Source organism: Sinohyriopsis cumingii, chromosome 13, assembly GCF_028554795.1.
Source record: "Sinohyriopsis cumingii isolate HCF-2022 chromosome 13, ASM2855479v2, whole genome shotgun sequence".
Lineage (NCBI taxonomy): Eukaryota > Metazoa > Mollusca > Bivalvia > Unionida > Unionidae > Sinohyriopsis > Sinohyriopsis cumingii.
Window position 1 is genome coordinate 61577577 of NC_142973.1, and position 23739 is coordinate 61601315.

Consider the following 23739-nt stretch of genomic DNA (forward strand, 5'->3'; position numbering starts at 1 on the left):
ATATCTGACGTAAAATGCATGGGAATATTGTTTGATCCCCGGAAAAGGGGAAAAACCTGACACATATTTACGTTGGGTATTACATTTTATCTGAAGGGAAATAGTTCCATTCTTGTACTGTACAGGGGGAAAAAGCACAGTCTACAACCTAGACGGTTGATGACCCGAGGAAACAAGAGGAAGATAGAGTGTGTGAGTGTGTGTATCTGGTCTGGATTTTTAACGTAGTTTTAACAATTTTTCAATCATCCCGCTACGATGTCTGCAGTATGGCAGTTTAGAGCGATGTCTAGCACTGGATCGTCATGCCGCAGACATATAGCATCATGTCCCACACAGTCCCATCATCCTGGCATCAGCTGTTGGTCCTAGCACTAAACTTATATGCTTCAAGGCAGCATAAAGTGCCATTTTTATGTCTTTGGTTAGACTCGGCCAGGGTACGAATTCGCCACCTCCTGCATCCCTGGCAGACGTTCTAACCACTAAGGCCACCGTCGCGGTTAGAGAGGAGAAAAACGCCGACCTATCATTAACAGTGATTTGGAAAGAATCTGAACAAACCGGATAATGCTGACATGACAAACTTTCTGAGTTCGATGAGCATCTCGATTATATGACAATTTTGTCTACCCCACTGAGAGAATGTGAGTCACTCAAATGTCATTTTTAATTTCATTTTGTTTATATAACTGATTAAATTTTTATATTTTACATACGGTGGCATTAATTTTCTTTTCTTCTTCTAGAACTCTGATCAGAGCTCTTATTCCATTAATTTCATCGTATTGTTTAGCGCTAACACCGTGGTCGATCATCTCTAGATAATGATAAACAAAGCACCAGTGAAACAATCACACGTCACCCCATCTTCGTGATGCCTACATATGAATAAAATGCAACTCTTAAATCTTCGTTATATATTAATATTAGTCAACTATTGTTAATTGTATGGACCTAATTAGTAATGGGCCGTGAGCTCCAGTCACAACAAACTCACTCACGGCGTGCATGTTATAGTTTTTATAGTTTTTCCCACCGCTACTGACGAACCGATCCAAATATGTGCTTTGAACTACACGAAACTTTCCGTCACATGATGGATAAATGATGTAAACAACATGGGGGCTTGCCTGTTAATGAGAAAAATGGACTGACAATGCTTCACCATTACTGTGAACGTCATTTTCTGTATAAAAAAATAATAATTAAAATCCATATCAAGTAGCAGTTTTGGGTCTATGAAAAGTATGTTATTATCTTCCTCCTCACAAGTCGTTATGTATGTATGTATGTAAACACTAGATATATATACACACTCTTTCCAACGGAAATTAACACGTATCAGTTGTGAGAATTCCGTTTATCAACAGCAACAACCATTTAGCCCGCAAGCATCCCTTCTATAGGGGCTCGCGTGGGGGAAAAGAACACAACATGCCCTCCATCACGCTCAAGTAAAAATAATAATTCTATATTTACCTCAGAGTTTGAATCTCAAAATCACTTTCTGATAAATCTGCCCATACACCTCCGACTGAATCTTTACACATCTTAAATCCCTTTTTCCGAACCTCGGGACTAGGGTTTTCACCCATCTTTATCGTTCTTTTCCCGAATACTATTCCTTGTACATGACTGAGAAGACGTTTTATCATAAACCGTAGAAACTGCAGAAAGAGATAACGTACATGTATCTCCCCAAATTTATCTATGAGACCCAAATTGTACAAATGTTGTGTCACAGCACGAGGGATTGCCATATCTCCAAAATTGAAAATCGCCATCACCGAAGTGTCAGTACGGTTATCACTGATGTTTGGACTGTTTATGTATGAGGAAAGAATGACGTGGTCGCCAGTAAAAGGTCAGCAAGGGAAGTAACTGTGGTGGATGACTTACTCTGAGAACTTGTAAATATCACATGATATATCACATGATGAACACTACGCTAGTGGAGATGTTTACAAACTAAATTCTTTTCACATTAGTTTAATTACAGTATATTTTCACCTTAATATTCTTTAGTTTTAATTTTATATGACGCACTTTAGACTGTACAACAAAAGATAAACGCTAAAACCAAAATAAAAATGAGAAATACGTCTGCGTAAATCAAATGTTGACACGAGTGTCTAGAGCCGAGGAACGCATCGTACACTGAACACAATTTATCTCATTGTGCACTGACAATGGAATGACCTCGGTTAATGAACTGAACACGTTTATAAGCAACAGGACTGGCACTCAAAGCTTCCAACACTCGGGGTTGATCTTAAAAATAGAGACTGGCTACATCATTGTTATTGCCATCATAGTCATCGTCATTATCTTTAACATTCGTAACAGTGTCAAAAATACTTTTCTGTTCACGTGCATGCTCATGAGAAAGAAATACGCGAACGTTTCGTAATCGTTGTGCTGACAAAAATGACAGAATTGTGCGAACATTTCATCATTGGCATGGTGAAAAAAGGTTTGATTTTCGGATTATATATTAGATATTAACAACTTTGCTACATCTATGAATTAAATTTGTTGTCTTCAGATGTTGTGAAGGCAGATTAATGCATTGATACAGTGTAAAATGTGATCCATACAAATTAGAACCATTAACAATTTATTTAGCCATCATGATATGAAAATGTATTAGTGTGTTGATACAATGTAACAATAAACGTGTTAATTTTTATCTCGCTGAAGAGACCGTAATAACCGATAAAGGGAAATAACCATGAAAACATAAACCCATCATCAAATAGAATTCTGTGGATTACAACCTTTAATTCACGGAATACAAATCTCATACGATGGTACGAACATTTGAACATTTATTCAAAAGTTGTGATCAAATGAAAAATGTCTTTAAAAACCGGAAAATTATTAATAGTAATAGACAAACCAAAAATTTGAAACAAAGTCTTTTCAGATCTAAATTTGACTTCATTGAGAGGCCCGAGTAACCAAATGTGGTACGAGCATATTCAAAATTTGTTCAAATATAATAGAAGGAAACTCAGTAAAATTAAAAAATTATAAGGTGCCTAAAGTTAAACATAACATAACTTGCAATTTAAAAAATGGGATTTATACATTAATATGTGTCAGGTGTGAAGCCCTGTACATAGGTCAGACGAGAAATGAACTAATAAAGAGAATGACAGTACAAAGAGAGCAAGCAAATACACAAGAACCCAGGTTATTAAAAGTTAATAAACATATACATAACTGTTCAGAAGGAAACTTCAAAGTCTTTCCCTTATATAAAGTATTAACTAGCAATGAATCTTTAATTGAAGAAATGGAACTGTATTTCATACGTACTCGACATCCAGACCTTAATAACTCAAGCTAATTCTTTATAATAAAAAAAACTAAAACATGATTATTGGTACATTGAATGAAAACACTAATACATTTTTATATCATGATGACTAAATAACTTTTAATGGTTTTAATTTGTACGGATCACATTTTGCATGATCTTCTGTTACAGACATACATTAATTGTTCAGTGCATTATTCGGCACATTGACAGATAAACACACGCACACACACACACACACACACACACATGTGATGGTATGTGGTGAGCCAGGGATGCAAAAGGGAAATCTTGTATATGTGGAGAAATTGTCTCATATATAGCACTGTCGAAAGGCACGAGTTCCTTTTTGCAAGAACAACGCGCTGAATGGAATACTACCTTCTCATTAGCCAACTGAAAATAAGTTATAAATAAATACTGCAGGTAATTTTCTTTTAACCAGTGAGGACAGTATTCCATTAAGCGGGATCTCACTTGCATATTAAGCGGGTGCGATCAGGGCCATGTCAAGCGGTAGCGTGGGAAAATGATTTGGCATTCCTTAAAGGTATGATATTAAGACAAACTTTTCATACTGTTAAACAGTCGAATGCCTGAGCTAAATATCGGTACCAAATTTAAAGCGTATCATGAAATATCAGCGTTTATTCTTAAATAGGTCACGCGAGCAAGGAGAAATATCAGCGTTTATTCTTAAATAGGTCACGCGAGCAAGGAGACAAGTATCTTCCCTTGTAGTTGTTATATAGTACATGTATGACAGGTGAATTGTAAGCAACGATACGAGCCCCTGTGGACGTCACTTGGAAGTTCATGACTGGCAAATGCCAGATGATAATTATCTCACTATTACAAATATATTTACTCTGACACAAATGGAAGTACACATATATTGGGAAAAAAACAATTACCCAAGAAGGAGACATCAAAAACAAATATTTACTTAAAATAATCACATTCACTTAAGACACCATTTTTAGACCTAACACGTATTCTTGATAAGGAAATGCGCATGCTCATTACAGCAATGGCCCGTACTAAGAACACCGGTTATTAAGTCTACTGATTAATCATTAACATTTTTTTTAAATTGTACTTTTACTATCATACTTTCACTACATACGTTTTGTTTTCGTCATTTTGTTTTATCTTTTCTGCTCACTGCAAGCCCGTGCACGTGAGGAGATATCAACTAAAATTCTACTCACAATGTCATGCTTTTGTTTTGTTTGCAAATTTTGCTTTTCTATTTACACAAAGTGACATAACACAAAATCTAGGATTTTTGTGTGTGTGTGTGTGTGTTTTCGCTCCATTTTCTTTATATTCAGGAGTTTGAAACGATTTTGGTTCTCTTTGCTAATTTTGTATTTTGTTTTCCACAAAATGAATGAGCACAAAATCTTATTCTGCTCTGGCCCACTTTTTAGTGCTTGCGTTAATCTTTGTTTTGCGTTTGAACAATTTTTGACCTGTCCGCGTTAAAAGAGAGGCAACTCAAAAGATCATTGTGCCGTATCTACTTTAAATATTTCAAATCTTCTGATTTGGAAATTTTCATTTTGGAAAATTTCACATTTTGCCTCATAGCTGTGGGCATGTTTAAGCTTTATTGTAGATTTGCTCTTTGTATAAAGCGCAACAAACCAAAGTCCCAGTATTTTGGCTTCATTTTCAATATTATAAAGCACTTTGTCAACGATTATTTACTTCATAATGGGAAGCACCCTACTATCATCTTGCTTGCTACACTTACTTTTGCTTTTGTTACGACTCTTAAACTAAGTAACAGAAAAGAGCGAAAACCAACAAGTTTTGTAAAATTCAACCAATAATTTATTTCCTTAGAACATAAAGTGTGTGTGTGTGTGTGTGTCTGCAGTGAGGCAGTTTATAATGATATCTAGCGCTGGGACATCGTGTCGCAGAAATGTAGCATGATGTCCCACCCAGCCACATTATCCTAACACCAGGCCGACCAGTCCTAACACTAACCCATAATGCTGCGCTCCAAGCAAAGACGACACTGAAGAAGTAAAAATGAATATGATATATTACAGGATTTTGAAAGGAAGGGCATACAAATAAGAGGTGGACAAATTGGTACACTTTATACGAAGGTTAGTGATAGTTACAAACGAAAGGAATTAAGGAAAGGAAAAGAAAGAAATATTGAATAAATTAAAGCTGATAATGTCATTTGCAAAGACAAACTTTTTAAAAACAAACATATAAATATTACCAACTACTATATATAACACAAAACTTAGGACACGAAAAAAATAGAAAAGTACTCGGAAAGGGTATTATTATACAAAATTAAGAAGATGGGGAAAACCGAGGGCAATGGATAACAAGATAGGAAATAGACCAAATTTGTTAATTTAAAAAAACAACAACATTAGGACAAATATAAGAAGGGAGAGTCCTTTGGGTCAGATGGGTTAACATCGAACTGTTATATAACTTTTAAACAACAATTAATTCCAATTTTAGATCTACTATATAAAAATGTATTTTTAGAAGGGAAAATGACAGAACTTATGAAAGAGGGGATACATATTATAATACAGGGGTCTCAAACACGTTGTCCGCGGGTCGCTTGTGGCCCGCAATGACACCCAGAATTTGCAAAATAATTAATAATGCAAATTTTTCTTCACAGCCAGCAAGTTTTGGTAAAATTTCGGTCGTTACTTATTGTTCCCAACATTTCAGTTGGCTACTTTTTATTTGAACCGCTTGCTCTGCATGAAAAGGTTTCAGTGACTTGGTACAGGGACAATGTACTAGTCCTCATGTGTCCCTCGTGGCGATTTAAGTCTGAGACCCCTGAATATATAGGGAAAAGGGGGATTACGAAGATTTTTGAGAAGAAAAAAAAGATGGAAACCCATGAACGGCGTTTGGGAGTGACAAGTGGGGTGACCGCCCCAGGCCCCGCTCTTGAGGGGGCCCTGCGCTTCAGGCCAGAGGTCGTCCTTAAACAGGATTTTTATTTTTAAAAAAATGAATAATGAAAAAACTAAATTCATGCGCCAAATCGCGAAAGTTGATCTAGTCTAGGCATAATCAGTGTTTGCAGTAACATAGTAATCGAGAGACATTGGCAACAATGTAGCAAGGAGCTGACCTCAATCGGGCCAAACAGAAAACAGTGACATGGGGTAGCGGGTTAGTTCAGCGGGTAGCGGGTGACGGTTAAGTTCACTTAGTTCGGCGAGTGGCGGGTAGCGGCTGGCGGGTAAGTTAAGTTTTTGCATCGAGTGGCGGGTATCGGGTAGCGAGTAATTTTCGCTAGTTCATAAACGATACCAATAAAACAACGCTTGGTGGGACAGGTGAACAAACAAACAAACAAAGACACACATATATGGCAACGAGAATAAATATCTTTTTGAGGCATCGGAGTGACCCTGGTTTTTTGTTAACACCTTTCCGTTAACATAGAGGGCATCGTATAGGTCTTCTTATCTTCCTCAAACTTCTTCTGACTTCTGGACCGTAGATAAGGACTCTCTTCAGCAGCCTTTTCTCTACATATAGATTCGTCTTTTCCAAACGCTGGTATCGATGATCCGGATAATTGTCCAAGATATTTCACATACATGGGTAAGTCCGTACGGAACAACATTGACGATACGAGGATAGATGATTCAACGTTAGTCCACATCTTGCGACAAGAACAGGTGAAGGGAATGTAGTGAACGGGGTTATTTATAGTGGAAGAGCGGATCGAAGTGGATTGATTTTTTTAAAACCAATCCTAACACGCGTTACAAAATTCAGTCACAGTGTGGAGTCTGTCTTCCAATCCGCAGAAAAAGAGAGAGAGAGAGATGCCTGTGACGTCACATTTCCTATATAGATGCGCTAGCGTCTGTGCGCATTGAATCAATGCGACAAAGTTTTCAAACATCACGGAAACTAAGAAGACGATCAATTTGGGTGCACCGGCCGTGGAGACGAGAAGAGACAGTATATCAGCGGCTAGCAAAGTCAACACAGTCCTACTTCCAGAAGACACCGATTTTAATTTGGATTTAGTGGATTTCCTCTCTTCTTCGTAAGAATTTGTTCCAGTACAAGCACCTTCATCACCTTCTCCTTCTCTACCACACGTCGTCGAGGATTTTAAACAGAGACAGATATAAAATTTGGAGAAATTTTTACAGCAGCAAAAAAAAGCAGAACAAGCTTTTCTCATTCAACAGCAACAGCGAGAAGAAGAGGCAAGAAGGAAACGACAGGATGAAGAAGCAGCAGCAGAGAAGAAACAAGGTCTAGGAAAGAAGGAGTACAGTGAAATTCAAACGATGACGGTACTCTTAAACATATTGGCAGAGTTAAGGAGTCTGAAACAAATGTATCAGACTTCTTTGATACGACCCAAGAAAAAAAGACTTTCTCGAACCAAACAGCCCAACCCTGTTACTAAACCTGAGATACCAGCCCTAGTGATTTCTACCAAGTCATCATCGACAGGAGCAAGTCCAGAAGTAGGCCTTGGCCGTGGCAAAGGCTTAAGGCAGTTAAAGCTGATTATATCCCGTTCCTGAGTTTGCTATGTTTTAATATATAAAAATAAATACCCAACGATCCATTTTAGAGCCACCCACCTCTCTCGACAAGAGATAGTATTCCTTTTGCCAAAATCAATTAAAACTCAAAATCCCTTTTTTTGCCCCATGATGTTCGCGTGTGAGTGAGTGAGTGGGCAAATGTAGGTCCATATTCGAAAAATTCAAAGCCAAGACACACTTACGTTTTCTGTCTGGACTATTTTGTTACAAATTTTACAATTCAATTCGCAACACAGCACAACACTTTAAATAGTTCATAAACTTCTGTGTCGTTTTGTTCACTCTCTGTATTTTAATCTGTTTTTTTAAATTTCTTCACTTTCACAGGTTCTTTTCTTCTTCCTCACTTTATTCTCGTCTTCTTTTCTTCTCTTATTTCTCTTTCTTGACGTTTTTTAGTTCTTCCTTTGAGGAGGGTACCTCTTCTTTCTGTTCGGAATCGCTCTGTCCTCTTCCTTCCGTTGTTTCTTAGGGCATTCTGAAGACCAATGTCCTTTCTCTTGACAATGATAACAGGTAGCTTGACTTGTGTCTCTTCTGATACCTGTCTTGCTTTTCCGACGGTCTGGACACTCTGTAGCCCAATGCCCTTTCTTCTCACATATATAGCAGGTATCTTGACTTTTATCTCGAAAGGAGGGGGAGTACTCCGTCTGCTTGTCTGAAGAAAACTTTCGTATGACACCTCGCAAAGCTCTGGTCAGAAGTTCGATTCTGTGTGGGCTTTTCCATCGTTATGGTCGGTTTGAGAGGGAAACGAATACTGGAAGGGAAGACACTGACCCTTTATATATATATATATATATATATATATATATATATATATATATATATATATATATATATATATATATATATATATATATATATATATATATATATATATATATATATATATACTGGTCTCACATGGATATAAAGGGACCCATGGCGTGTAAAATGTAGTCATTTGACATTTTGCAGTTAAGATGATAAGATGAAACGATCACATCATTTCGTAGAGAAAGAAGAAAGTATGAGGCAGAAACGTGGCTTATCACCTCGCACAGTAGCTGAATTCTTGGCTTAAATTCATGCCAGCGATTTTGAAGATGACATGAATGAGCCAGAATCCAGACTCAGAGATTCTACACCCAACCAAAATCCACCACCATTAACCCTTTTAATCTACTACCACATTCGAGAGACGGAAAAGCGCTCCTCTATAAAATTTAGAACTACGGCTTACACTTACACGGCGAAGTTTAAAGATTTCAAGTCCGAAGTACCGTTGGAGAAGGCAGAGGGGTTCATCACTGACGTGTGAGATTCTTTGTTAACCAGTCTGAAACGGCAATGTCAAGCCAAAGAAGACGATCGCTTGAGACTTTCCATTCATCAAGACAGTTTGAAGTTCCCATTTGGATCGAGATTAGTAGTCCACCAGAACAGACACCTTCCAAAGTCATCGAGAAGATTCAACACGTGTAACAATCCAGCAGCAAGTTTCACATCACCGATGGAAAAGCGAAACTGTTCATGACCCAATGTGTTTCTTCCCCACGGGACAGGACGCCAATCTTATTAGTGGACGAACTTCTCAGCACCAAAAAGAGTCTCGTCCGAATTAACAACCCTCAAGACAAGATGTGTTTAACTAGTACCATCGTCGTAGGACGAAGGTATGCCGACAAGAACGACACGGTAGAGTGGAAAAGAGCCTGGCAAACTATATAAAACTCGAACCGAGCGAAACAACGAAGAGAAGCAAAACTCCTGTTACAGCAAGCTGGGCTATCTAAAGACACACCCTAGGGCATTCCTGAAATGCAAAAATTGCAATACGTCTTGGTTCCACGCTACACGACATATGTACACCCTCAAGAAGTACGCATTGTTTCGAGGCAAATATTTCAAAGACGGAAAACATGAACATTTCGATGCCATCACCAGTATCGCCGCATTCCTGGGATACGGTTATTACTGTGAGAAATGTGACTATGGCTATGACAATTGAGAGCAACACAAGTATTGTGTATCGAAATGCTCGGGATGTTTGGCTTCTAAATCCTGTCTGGACGAAGGACAAGAACGTGTGCATTTCCCTGCTTGACAGCACACTTTTGTCAGCCCTGCCTGTTACCAACATCTGAAGACGCAAGGTTCACATCAGAAAAGTGCTTGTCAGCTCCTGAAGTTGTGCCCTACTTGTGGATAAATCATACGTAGCAACAATGCCAAGGTGCACTATGTTTAGGAAAAAAGCGATGTTACATTTCTCACCAAATCGTGGACTCGGAACACGAATGCTACATTCAAATATACTAGCCCCAACATGAAGAAGATGACCAGAAGAAAGGCAATATCGTCCTTTTATATTTAGGATACACGAAAGCGACTGGCATTCACATTCCTTGTTTCTGCGTGGCTGGTCGAACGTGCGAGAAGTGCATCCAAATACCTATCTTTAGTCATTGTCCTCACAGCAACAAGATTCCTGGAGAACGTAACAAATCTTTCGGGGACCTTACACGCTAGCCGATTTCGCCCAATGGATCATATACTCCATCGACGAGACGTGGAACCAAGAGGACATCGAACGTTAAGGAGATTGTCATCGTCATGCCACGGTGATGGCTCACAACTTCTCATGGTACGATGGACAGTTTCTTTTGAGATACTATACAGAACAAAGTACCGAACGTCCGAAAGTGACTTTGAACGAAGCCGAAATCATTTCCCTGCCAAGTGGGACAAGTGCAGTTTAAAGATTCGATGAGATACTTGGCTGTGCCTTTAAGTCGAATGCCTAAAACGTTTGGAATGTGTTCTGGATCTCATTCACTCCTCTAGTGATTCGATCCGTTGTGGAAATATATTAAATATCTTGTTTATTAAATTCCCGAACTCCCGTTTTACCGTTTAAATAAATTTCATTAGTTTCCGGATTTGACTCCGTATTCCGCTTCCGCTATTTTACTTACACCTGGATTTCCTGAAAATCGTTCAACATACGACACGTTTTAAATCGACAGGACAGGACAAACTACTGTCAAGTAAGACTATATATCTATTCCTTTGTGCTCAGGAACATTATTTCGGACTGTTCAATGTATTAATTATTAGTTTACAACCGTCAGATGTGTAATTTCAATGTTTTGAATTGTATTTTCGTTTTCGTATGAACTGGACATTTCGTCACATATATATTTCGTCATGTAATTATAATTTTCCCTCATTTTTTGATCATATTGTAATAGCCCCTTACCTTATTTTTCAGTTTACCATTCTACTGTACATCCATTGGGAATTTGAATAAATACAAGCCTCTACACTGAGTTGTCTTTGTTTTCACCTTCGCCAAGTGGGTCCACATGTACTAGGTTGCACTGTCTGGTCCGGCCAGAACAGAATGACTGAAACGGCCAAAGGCTATTTACCACACTTTTTCAACACCGAAGCCAATCAACACACCATCCAGCCCCATTTGCATGGGGATCACTACTACGACCCCGACAACATGCGCACCGAACAACGAGAAGCTTTCTACGCTTAGTACCACACTCACGGCGGGGACCCTTTCGCATTTAAGAAAGAAACGTTAAAATATTCTTGTTCTGACGTGGTCTATTTACGGCGTTGCTATTAACAACTTCGAGAACTGTTTATGGAGCACGAATAGATCAGTCTTTTGATCGAAGCATGCACCATTGCCAAAGCGTGTTCCTTAGTGTCCCGCCAACGATTCATGCCCGTAAACACTCTGACTGTCATTAATCCTCAAACAACGAATTTTGTCAAACGTCAATAATTGGTCATAGACCTACGCTGGCTACATTACTTGTGCGACAAGCAAGACAAATGGATACAGCACGCCCGAAACGGAGGAGCCGAAAAGACCATCGGAAGGTATTCGGTGGATGGTTGGGACCTAAAAAAACTCCAAGATCTTGTACGAGTTTAACTGGTGCTTATTTCACAGACGTCCCATCAGCAACCCTCAATTTGACAATAAAAATCAGTTTTTACAACGAACCATGGAAGATTTGTACCAGACTAATTATCAGCGGTGCTTGAAGTTAGAACAACAAGGATACCAAGTGGTGGAAATTTGGGAACACGAGTACGATCACCGTTTGAAAATCGATCCCGAATTTAAACGAATCGTGGAAAGATACAAATTGGTGGACCCTCTGAACCCAGGTGACAGTTTGTACGGAGGACGGTCGAATGCCACCTGTTTGCTGTAACAAACCGACTAGGAGAAAGGAGAAGAAACCAAATACTCTGACGTGTGTTCGCAGTATCATTACGTGTGCAAATATAATCACTTTCCCACAGGGCACCCGCATTTGCTGACCGACCAAATCGACGTGGAAAACATTCTACAATACGAAGGATTGATCAAGTACAGTCTTGCCTCCCACGGGCTTGTACCATCCCGTTTTACCTCACCATTGCCAAGGAAAACTGACGTTTTCTTTGTGCCGTACTTGTGCCGAAACGTGCTTTGTCAGCATACCCAGGAAGAACGCGCCATGACCGGAACATGGGTCAGCGTTCAAAGTTCTGGACCTGGGATACCAATTGTTAGATAGGTACGAAATTTACCATTTTCCCAAGCCAACTAAATACCACAAGGAAGACGTTACTCAGAGAGGCATTTTCGCAAACTACGTGGATGCCTTTTTAAAACCGAAACGAGAAGCCAGCGGCTATCCTTCCTGGTGCCACACGCCCGAAGAACAAAAGAAATTCAAAGAAATACTGGGAGCAGGAAAGCATCACTTCAGAAACATCGAGAAAAACATAAAATGTCACGACGACCCTGTTTACCCAAGACTGGGTATTTAACCGAACCTTTCCGCTACTTCCAGATGATTCACGACAAAACCAAATACATGAAACGGGTGGACGTCCTTCGTGGGGACTTGATCCTAGTCACTTACGAAGAAGAACTGGACTTTGTAGAAGCTGACGAATTTGGAAATGTCATCATTGCGGCTTACGTGACAGACCATGCTCGCTTAAAAATGTACGAAGCTTTAGAAGTGCTAGGAGATCGCATTCTGTATTTTTACACGTACAGTTGCATGTACATCGATCGGCTGATTCACCGGCACCCTGACATTGAAGAAGACCATTTAGGAGCCTGGACGAACTAGCATCCCGACGACAAGATTCCAAGTTTTGCTAGTGGCGGTCCTAAAAATAACGGCTACGAATACCGGGACCCACAAGGAAAAGTGCACACGGAGTGTAAAAAGAGAAAGGGTTGACTCTCAATTATCGCAACAGTCGACTGGTAAACTTTGGCGTATTGAAGAAGACGTGCAGTCTGGACGGGATGGAAACTTTAAACTGACCAGCTGCGAACCGCACGAAATTGTACGTTTACCCACACACCAAATCGTCAGTCGACCTTTGGAAAAAGTGTGTCGCATCGTGTACCAGAAGCGAGTTCGGCTTCCCAATCACTTCACTTTACCGTACGGTCACGTCGAAAGTGGTTACCATACAAAAAGGGAAAAATACTAAGACCGATAGTTCATTGTGACTACAAAGACCAGGCGAGAAAGATGAATACTTTTAAACAGACATCATTCAAATTCGGGGATTCTGAAGTGGAGCGCGATGCTGTACCTTGCGATTGCAGGGATGCCGTACGCTGTGACCTCTGTGATACAACAGGACATCATGGGAACTTTAGTGACTCAAAGAACATTACACACTGTCCCTAGGATACCTTTGGTACCAAAAACATGTTGTACAGTAACTTTGTTTATCTTCCACTTTGATCGTTCTGATGTGCATTTATCCATCTACTTAACCGTATGGCTTTTATGTATATTTGTCTTTCGTGGTGTTCCATTTAAAAAAATCAATATACGTGTCCTGCAAAAAAGTATAAAAACTCTTGTCTTGTCTGTTTTCGTGTCAAAAGTGACATTCCCTACACTACTATGGCTACCTCTACTGTCTCTGCTCCCTCTTCTTCAACTTTCAAAGTCATCGACGAACACTTATATCGTGCCAGTTGGGAGGCCTTGTATCCTGTAACATGTTAATTGCCGGACATAGCGGTTCAGGCAAAACTGAATTTGTCAAACGTTCAATCAAACATAAACATCATTTGATCGATAATCCACCTCAACGGATCGTGTGGTGTTACAAAGAGTGGCAATAGGCGTACAGCCTCTTGCGAGAAAGTCAAGGCGATTCCAGCGTGTTTGTGGAAGGCATGCCTAGCGAAGACGAAGGGATCGTGTACTGACCTCATTCAAATTCATCTAGCCATTTTTGACGACATGTTAGGGGAAGACGAAGACGAAATTAAACTGTGGTTTACGTCCAAAGGGCATCATCGTAATGCCAGTGTCATGTACATCACTCAAAATTTGTTTCAGCAAAGTAAAGCCCATCGCACCATCAGTCTCAATGCTCATTACGTGGTCTTCTTTAAAAGCCCTAGAGATAAATCGTAAGTGCAAGTCTTAGCCAAACAGTTAGGAACGCCTTGGCTGATTCATGCGTACGACGATGCCACTCAAACCCCACACGCCTATTTACTCGTGGATTTAAAACCCACCACCCCAGATTATTTGCGAGTTTGTACCCATCTGTTTCACCACTGGTGCCAACACGGAGGGCCTGTCGTGTACACGTCCCCTTCGTCGACTTACCAACAACAACAACCAGTCTATAAAAACCTCGGATTTTTGGGGTCTGTCTCACACAGCGTCAACATGACGTCCCACAGTTTCATCTTTCCGTCAAATTGATTCGTGCCTTGTACGGCATCAGTCGCGAAAAAATCCACGCATACGTGCTCGTATCTTAGAAACCAGTTTCAAAGAAGTCTTACGATGGTTTACGGTGACAGCACGTCAATTACTGCAAGGCATCATTCACATTCCACGTAAAACCAACCGCATTTTTGAGAGAACAAAGTAGCATTGAAGCGACTGGTCGATCCTCGCATTGACACTCAAATCCAAAAGCAAATCATTTTGAAACCTGGAGGTAGCGGTTCTTTAGGAGGTGTCATCATTCGTTCCCTCTTAAAATAGGATCCCAATGCCCCCAAAGTCCTCCCCAAGAAAAACGCCACTCCCAAGAAAGCCATACAGACCAAGGAGAAGAGAAAAAGTGGTATCAAGACCATATCACAGCAACAGAAAAAGAAAAGCCTACAGAAAAAGAAAAGCCTGCAGAAAAAGAAAAGTCCACAGCTTCTTTCCGCAAGAGGCCACGATCTACAGCGACGATGACCACGTCTCCAGTAGCCAATACAGTGGTGTCAAGACTTCGACAAGGACGCAACCGTACATTCGCAAACCACGTCTCCATTAGCCTCAGGTTCTTCCACTTCTCCGTTTTTTGTGATGACTACCAAACCCAATTTGACACCCGTCTTCCTAAGTTGATGAAACAATGTAAACCCACGTCTTCAAAACTTTTCCTCCAGCTGTGACAATCTCCTCCTCTTCAGCTATAGTTTCAACTGCTCACAAAGTATCTGCCCCAAAATCAAAGTCCTAGAGAGATCAGGCATGTTACAGAGTTTACTGGATTTGGCCAAGCAAGAACTGTCCCGATTTAGTCCTCTACGATGTGTGATGCTTGTCATCCAGTTGATACGACGTAAAGACAATCAGTGGCGATGCATTGCAATATAAAAAAGACCTGGGATAATTAATGGGATCATTGTTTTTGTGATCTTGAACCAAAAAGATGTCCCCTTAAAGAAGTGCACACCACTCTCTGTCTGTAAAGAAAAGAAAAGAAACGATACCTTTGTCTAAACACCAGAAATAATGCTTAGCCAAGCATCAACACGTTCCTCGCCAAATGATCCAAAAGAAAATAAACATAGGTCAGAACAAGAAGATGTTGGTACAACGCAGAGGAATTTTGCCCATGTTGTTAGGACCCTTGCTAAAAAGGAGTATTGGAAACAGTGCCGGGAGGACTTATGGGAGCAAGATAAGAAAAAAACCAGGTAGATAAAAGGGACCTCTGGAGTCAAACGATCTCAGGCATGACCATTGAAATCCGATGGAAGGACGAAAACTGGCTCTAGTGCTTTACAAATGACAGACGGAATACCATCGTTGGCAAGAACAACGGACCCCTCATTTGGCTCCCAATACTCATTTGACCGAGATGTCCCAGTTTCAATGCGAATTACAATCGTTGACGGATCGCAACTATTTGTCCGAAACAGAAAAATCGCAAAGATACAGTCAGCTGTTGCAACGACTGCAACTCTTTCAACAGAGAGCATTAGACGAAATAGCTCTGCCAACTCTGAAAGATTTTAAGACCCTGATGAAAAGTCCACTACCACTAACCCCATTGAACAAGACAGAAAAAGGAAAAGAAGAGTGTCAAACTCTAGCAGAAAAGTACACAATTTAACAACATCACAAGAGAAAGTACGCAAATTAACAACACCAACTACATCCATAATTGGAAGGATTAAAAAGATTATGGCCTACCCTTCTTCCGCAGAAGAGAAAAGGAAGGTGATGACAGAAGTGAAACAAGAACCGATTTCCCCTATTCAGACATCCTCCTCCTCCTCGACACCTATCGCTCGCCGGACACGCAAAGTATTACATCCAGTAAAATACAACACGAAGAAATCAGTAGCGTCCGTGAATATTGGGTGACTTATTAACAAAAATTGAGAAGGTGTTATCCAGCGTTCACTACGATCCATCAGAACCTGCCGGATACGGAAGAGTTCAGAAATTGTATCGTGCTTCCAAAAACCCGTCTGAAAAGTCTTCCTTTACCTCAAGTGCAACGATGGTTACAAGAACAAGCCACGAACACTTCACACAAACCCATTCGACGAAAATTTTCCAGAAGTCGCACCTTACTGGAGGGCATCGAACACCAATGGCAAGCCGATTTAGCTCTCATTTGGCCACCTACAGTCGTGGCTACAAATATTTGTTATATGTCATCGACTTCTTTTCCAAATTTGCCTGGGTCGTGCCATTGACTTCCAAATCGAGCAGTGAGTTAGTGCGAGCCCTCAAACTGGTGTTAAAACAATGTGATCATTACCCTCTTAGATGGCTTTCCAAAAAGATTTAAAGAAACGTGACATTCATTTTTTTTCACCACCGAGAATCCCGAAACTAAAGCCATCATCGTGGAACGTTTTCAACGCACCTTGAAAGAACACGCCGGGAAATATTTTACGCATCAGCACACTCTCAGGTACATTGACGTCTTGCCGCACTTGGCCCAAGCATACAGCTTTAACGTTTCGGAGCCCGTAACTTCAGTTTGGTACAGCGCAAAAATATTAATGACGGCTTGATGAATAGGAAAATATCTCAGGAGTAAAACAAGCCATACAGTATGGTTGTGTGCCTTTAACGACGGAAACAGCAGAAGGAAATCAAGGATCATGGGTGGAACGAAGTATTTGGAAGTTCCGTACCTTCTCTCTTAATATATTATGATAGAGATTGAGGTCAGTTCCTTGCCACATTGTTGCCAAAGTCTAGTACCGTGACGACACCTCACATATTCCATTCCTATTATCCTTATACAACAACCCAACTTTCCCTTGTCCGTATACAATCCCAATATTCCCCATGTTCAATTCACATTGTCCGAAAACGTTCCTAGGGTGATCTGAAACGTTGTGTCCGTAAACCTTCCCAAAGGCGGGGGAGGGGTCTGTAATGTATTTTTCCATTGTCCGTAAAGTATCCCACTACTCTACTACCAATATTAAAGGAACTAAAAATACCAAATCTAAAGCATGAATTAAAAATTGTACGGCATGTAGATGATGTTTTATGGTACATCATTTCTTTATTAAATACTTAGAAAAAGAATTTTAGGGTTTTGGAAGCCTCGGGCTCTAACAAAAACACAGGAAGAAATAAAACCCTGAAATACTATGAATAAGCAAATGGAGGGGAAATTACCCTGGACTTTCTCCACGTAATTAAAGAAAGATATCTTGGGATATTTTTCGGAAAAGATCCTATGACAGGGAACTATAAATATATATTAGAAAAAGTTGAACATCACATTGAAATTTGGTATTTAGCATCTCGCAATATTTTAAAGAGAGACAGAGAGTACAGGTTGGCAAAATATATAAACAGTAATATATATATATATATATATATATATATATATATATATATATATATATATATATATATATATATATATATATATATATATATATATATATATATATATATATAGTGCCACATTCAATAGATATGAACGATAAAATGCTAGGTTTTATGGATTAAATAACAGTGCATTTCATATGGTGTGGAACATTACCTTCCACCAGAGTATTTATAGAGATATAAACAAGATATCGGCCCAAATATTCAACAAAGGATATATATATATATATAAAATAAATAACTAATCTTATACAGTGAATTAGAAATCTAAAAGAAAACTAAAAATATACATGAGTAGCAGTTTACAAATACATGCCAGAAATATATCGTAGTAGCAAATTAACGAAATTAATAGAGCCACCTCGTAAACTAAGATATATAAAAAAAAATAATAAACTTAAAGCAAATGAGAAAATAGAGAATGAATAGTGTGTGTGTGTGTGTGTGTGTGTGTGTGTGTGATTCGCATTTTTAACGTAGCTTTAACATTTTGCAATCATATCGCTACCACATCTGCAGTGTGGCAGTTTAAAGAGATGTCAAGCACTTGGGTATCGTGTCGCAGACATGTAGTTATCATGTCCCACCCAGTCACATTATCCTGACACCAGGTCGACCAGTGCTAACACTAACCTCTTAATGCTGAGTGCCAAGCGAGGCTGCTGATTGTATCATTTTTATAAGTCTTTGGTATGATTAGGCCGGGGTTCGAACCCGCGACCTTCCATGGTTCATAGGTACATGTTAACGGAAATATCGTATGAAGTAATAGGTTTACCATGTATGTTTGTTATCGGTGTACTCATAAGACAGGCCCCGAGAAGTTCTAGCTGTGTCGCCACTGGTCTTTTTTTGGTTGTATTGGTCACAAGTATGGCAATTAAAGAAGTATCGAGTATTTAAAGTGTCTGTAATTTTCAGCCATTATGTGTGAGTTGCAGAAGGGATATGTTGAAAGATTGTGCAACTGTTTGGTTGTGATTTAACTGTGTTAGATATGCTCTATTTGAATCAAATTGGTTTTTTGTGTGTTTTACTGTTAGTTTACATAGAGTTTAAACATTTTCAAATATACCTACCTTACTTGTCATCCTGCATACTTGCATTAATGGAATAGATAAAGGAGTCAGATGGGTGGGGTCAGGTTTCAAATTTCATAATACTCATTTATGCAATACAATTTTTTGAGCTTTCTAGTTTTGCCATTTCTAGATTGGTTAGAAAAGATATATATTTTGCTAGTTACGATGTGATAGCCACGATCTGAAATATGGATAGGTCAAGTATAGATATTAGTACTACATGAAATACACTCTCAGCGAATAGATCTATATATTAAATAACCGATTCTTTTTGACACAGAAATCATTAGATTTATGTACTATTGACTAAGAATTGTAAGCATGAAAAAATTCTCTGCTGAAAGATAGATGCTTGGTTTACTAATCACTGATAAACGATGACGATCTTAAGAAAGTTTTTAAAATTTTCTTTAGCATAACCCGTAATGGAAGCGAATAATATTTTCATTTTTAATTGAGTCAGGCGTCGAGATCCTTTGACTTTAGGATATATATTACTTGATGTAGAGCAATATTACCGGTTTTAAGCCTCTGTTTCCTTATAACTTGAATGTATGACTGATCAAATATGCAGGAATCTTTGGGTTGACAGGGACATACAAGAACTGCTGCTTAAAGTGTGGAAATACAAAGTAGTGCAGCTTTGATATTTTTCGGTGACGTGCGACTAGTGTCGAACACTCAATTCGCCGACATGGAGATTGCTTGTTGTTAAAATGTGTAGTTTGTGTCTATGTAACAGCTGCAATATTTATGTAAAAAATAAAAAGTAAAAAAAACATACCCAGCAAATTACATAAAAGAAACCACAGATGATGGCTATCAATGCATCAGTCCTGCCAAATTTAGTATTTTATCAACGTAGTGATAATGAATTTTCTAGCTCTCGGCTATCAAATAACGTGAATCAATTGATCGCTGTTGCAGGTATGACAATTTACTTATATATCATGCAAATCACGTATTAAATCAGTTATTTCCAGATGTGTCATCGCCAACGTTTTTGTTGCATTAGTCACAACTATCTCAATTAAAGAAGTACTGATTGTTTGTTTACATGTTTGACGCAATGCAGTACTGTCATCTTCAGCCATTAGGTGTGAGGTGGAGAGTGAGAGATTGCGAAATCGTATGCTTGTGCTTCTTGCGTGTGTGTGTTCGTGCGCACGCGTTGTGTGATGCTTGATTTTAACGAAAGTTTGATCCGTTGTGTTTCGCCGTTATTTTTACATTAACGTTCAACATTTTATAATCGATTTTTTCCTGTCACAGGGGAGACTTGTGTTTGTAAAATGCATTATTGGAACAGATAACGGGAGTTGGATGGGAGGAATTGGGTTTGTAATACAAACACATACTTATTTATTTTATGCAGTTTTTGGAGAAGAGTGCTTTGCTGGCAAGAATTAAAAAGTATATATGTATGCAATAAAAAAAAGGAATAACTATGCTTTCGAACATCCAACTAGTGCACGCCACGGAATCCCTTGGTAGTGTGCCCGCCCCTATTTTCACCCTCTCTCTTCTTTAAAGTAGGTGTTATACGCTTATTTTCTATTATTGCTTTTTTTTTTTTTTGCATTACGATGTTATTGTAGATATTCTTTCATATTAATGCGTTGAATTTCTGATCCACATATAAGTATATACACATACTGTTAGTCCTTGCCACTGTTCGTGTACCTACCTGTATATTTGGTGGATGGCTAGTGTAAGTTGTGAGGACATATAGCCTGACCTCATGTGCTGTAAATGTGTCAATAAATATGTTTTAACTAATGAGCAGTACTGTGATCTACTATTATATTGTCACACGGTCGAATTGCCAAGTTCACTTTAACATTATATATCGGTCTAAGTAGGACATGAATGTTGTTTACAGGTCATCACGTGATCTAGTGAATACATTTTTACTGTAGATGTGTCAAGAATGACCAAGCTACTGATTGGTCAAATCATATAAACTAAACTGTTGACTGCTAAAGTATTTTGCAGTATAGAATAATTTAAAACTTCCTGGAATCTAGGGATTTCGAGTTGTTTATTTGCTGCGTTTTCAGTGACTAGATATTGCGAGTGGATGATATGATCTCCCACACCTGTTACGATGCTTTGGTTTGGTTATCGTATTTTAGGAGATGATCGACCACTGTGTTATTGTCCGGATGGAATAAATTATAAAATAAAATATGAAAATGATGGATGGAATAACATAGATCTGAGCAGAGATATAGAAAAGAACAACACTAGCCCCCATATGTAAAATATAACAATTTAATCAATTACATAAACAAAATGAAATTGAACATTTTAGTTGAATGATACACTTCCTCATAGAATTACAAAATGTATGCGAAATGCAATTAGCCGTTCTGTTACACTGATCAAACCAATTTCTTCACAGAATCGAGTGAATGATCGAACTCAAATTGCCGGCATGTCAGCATAACCTGGTTCTTTATGGTTCTTTCTAAATGGCTGTTGGTGATAGGTCAGCATTGCCGTATTTTTTCAAGTTCTCTCTCTCTCTCTCTCTCTCTCCAGATCTTTTAACCGGAACTTGGTTGTAGTCTGCACTTTTTCCCACTGGGTAGTACCGGTATGGGGCTATTTTCCCCTTCAAATAGATATAATATGCAGATATCGTCTTATCGTATGTTAACAGACAAGGCTAATATTGTCAGTTAGCAACCTGTTGCTAATTCACAATCCTACTGACATAAAACTAATGTCTCTCTAGAGACTATTGCATTCATAACTAGAACCACGACATAACTGTACCTCTGTGATAACTATTACACCCCACCGCGAGCTGTAAATTACTGAACGGTATCAGTCGACACACGTCGATTTTCTCTGTTAAGAGAATTTATAATTTAATTACACAAACCAATTAATGGACGTTACGTCTTGTCTTAACTACATTACATGCCAATTAAAGATTCATTGACATAAACATAGTTAAATTATTTCTTAGCATACATATAATTTTAAACATGTAAATTAATTCTCACAATTAGTATCAGAGTAATGCATGAAATTCCCAAAATACATGATTTTTATTACATACAAACAACTAAATCCGAACACATTCATGTCAGTAAAATATTGTATAACATTCTTACAATACATGAGTTGCTTTGCATTCAAGACAGTGAATGAACGATTAACTTCTGAACTCAAAGAATATTGAAGTATGAATTGAAAACAAATATATTCAACAAACAATTACAAACTTAAATCAATGAACATGTTGTATGCGACTGAGACAATTCCTTCTCTATGCAGCCGAATTTCCCACTGGTTCTGGGTCCCTCAAATTCTTCCAGACCGTCACCCCTTTTCCCTTTCGACAGAAGAACTTGGACTGCCAAATTTTGCGATTGAAATTACTTACAACTTTTAATTTCTTATCCGAAACACACCCCTCATTTAGCTTAGCCAATCATAATAAACTTCTTTCAAACCGCCAAAATTTTATTACTCACATCGAGGTCAGAATAAATCTCTCTAATCCGCCTGTAATAAGACAATTCCTGCACAATTTCATTCTATGACACATATTTCCAAATGGCACAAATTGTCTCTAATTGTCTCTACTTTTGTCATTTGTTTCTACTTGACCCGTGGTCACAATCTCTGTCGGACTCTTATCCTAGCGGGGCATTTTTTAAATCCAATTATGTCCCCAAACAGAGTATGTTTCATCCTTTGCAGGCAGCAATTTATTGCGAACCAAGCCACACTTTAAAGTTTATTGTTTTGTGTCACACTGACTACTACAAAATGTGCTGCAGCAAAACATGTACAAATACTTTGCAAGATTACATATATACAGCGTTCTTATCTTATGTGTGCCAACTCTTGTGAGTTTTATAAGAGGAATTTTGATTTAGTTATACTTTGATCGTTGAAACTGCAGAGCTGATTAAATTATGCTAAACAGACATTACCTTACCGGAGTATTGTGAAACTATTCAAGGGCTTAAATATTTATTAATTTAGTTGGATTACCTTGAAACATTCAAAGACATGCGTGACATTAAAATTTCCTTTGGATTTACCCTGAACAATAAAATTATTGGATATTAGAACAGTGTTCTTCTTTGGTGCTAGCACTTAATCACATTAAAAGCTTCATTCGCAATACTTTTGTAGCGATTTATGCGAAATTGATAGTACATTTAGAAAACTCTAGGAATTCATAACATACTACAATTATTTTTATTCTGTCAGTTTATTTGATTTTATATTTTAGGAAAATAAATTTATATCTTGGATTATAAAATGCTTGTTGGGATTTTGCTTTTTCTTGTTTCATGCTGACATGCCTGCAATTTGAGTTCGATCATTCATTCGATTATCTGATGAATTTCTTTGCACGAATGGGTTCTTTTTATGTTTCTTCTTCTTATTCTTCTTAAAAATCCTCATTTTTGTCGTTTTCACCAACTCGTGGAAACTGTAAACCATTGCCTTTTTTCTTGACAATTATCACAGTATCTTTACGTTTGTTTCTCTTTTTGTATGTCTTAGAGGTTCCATTTCTTTGACACTGCGGACATTCGGCTGCACAATGTCATTTCTCGCAA

At 38.5% G+C, this 23739-nt stretch overlaps 1 protein-coding gene across 1 annotated transcript in view; it reads right to left on the minus strand.

Annotated features, from left to right (window-relative positions):
• The window catches only part of LOC149785685 (choline/ethanolamine kinase-like), a 49916-nt gene extending 48055 nt beyond the window's left edge, over positions 1–1861 (minus strand). The window contains exon 1 of the mRNA XM_089979523.1: positions 1483–1861. Within this exon, the coding sequence (XP_089835649.1) occupies positions 1483–1787 (305 nt within the window). The 5' untranslated portion in view covers positions 1788–1861. The remainder of the gene's footprint in view (positions 1–1482) is intronic.
• Between the last annotated feature and the right edge of the window lie 21878 nt (positions 1862–23739).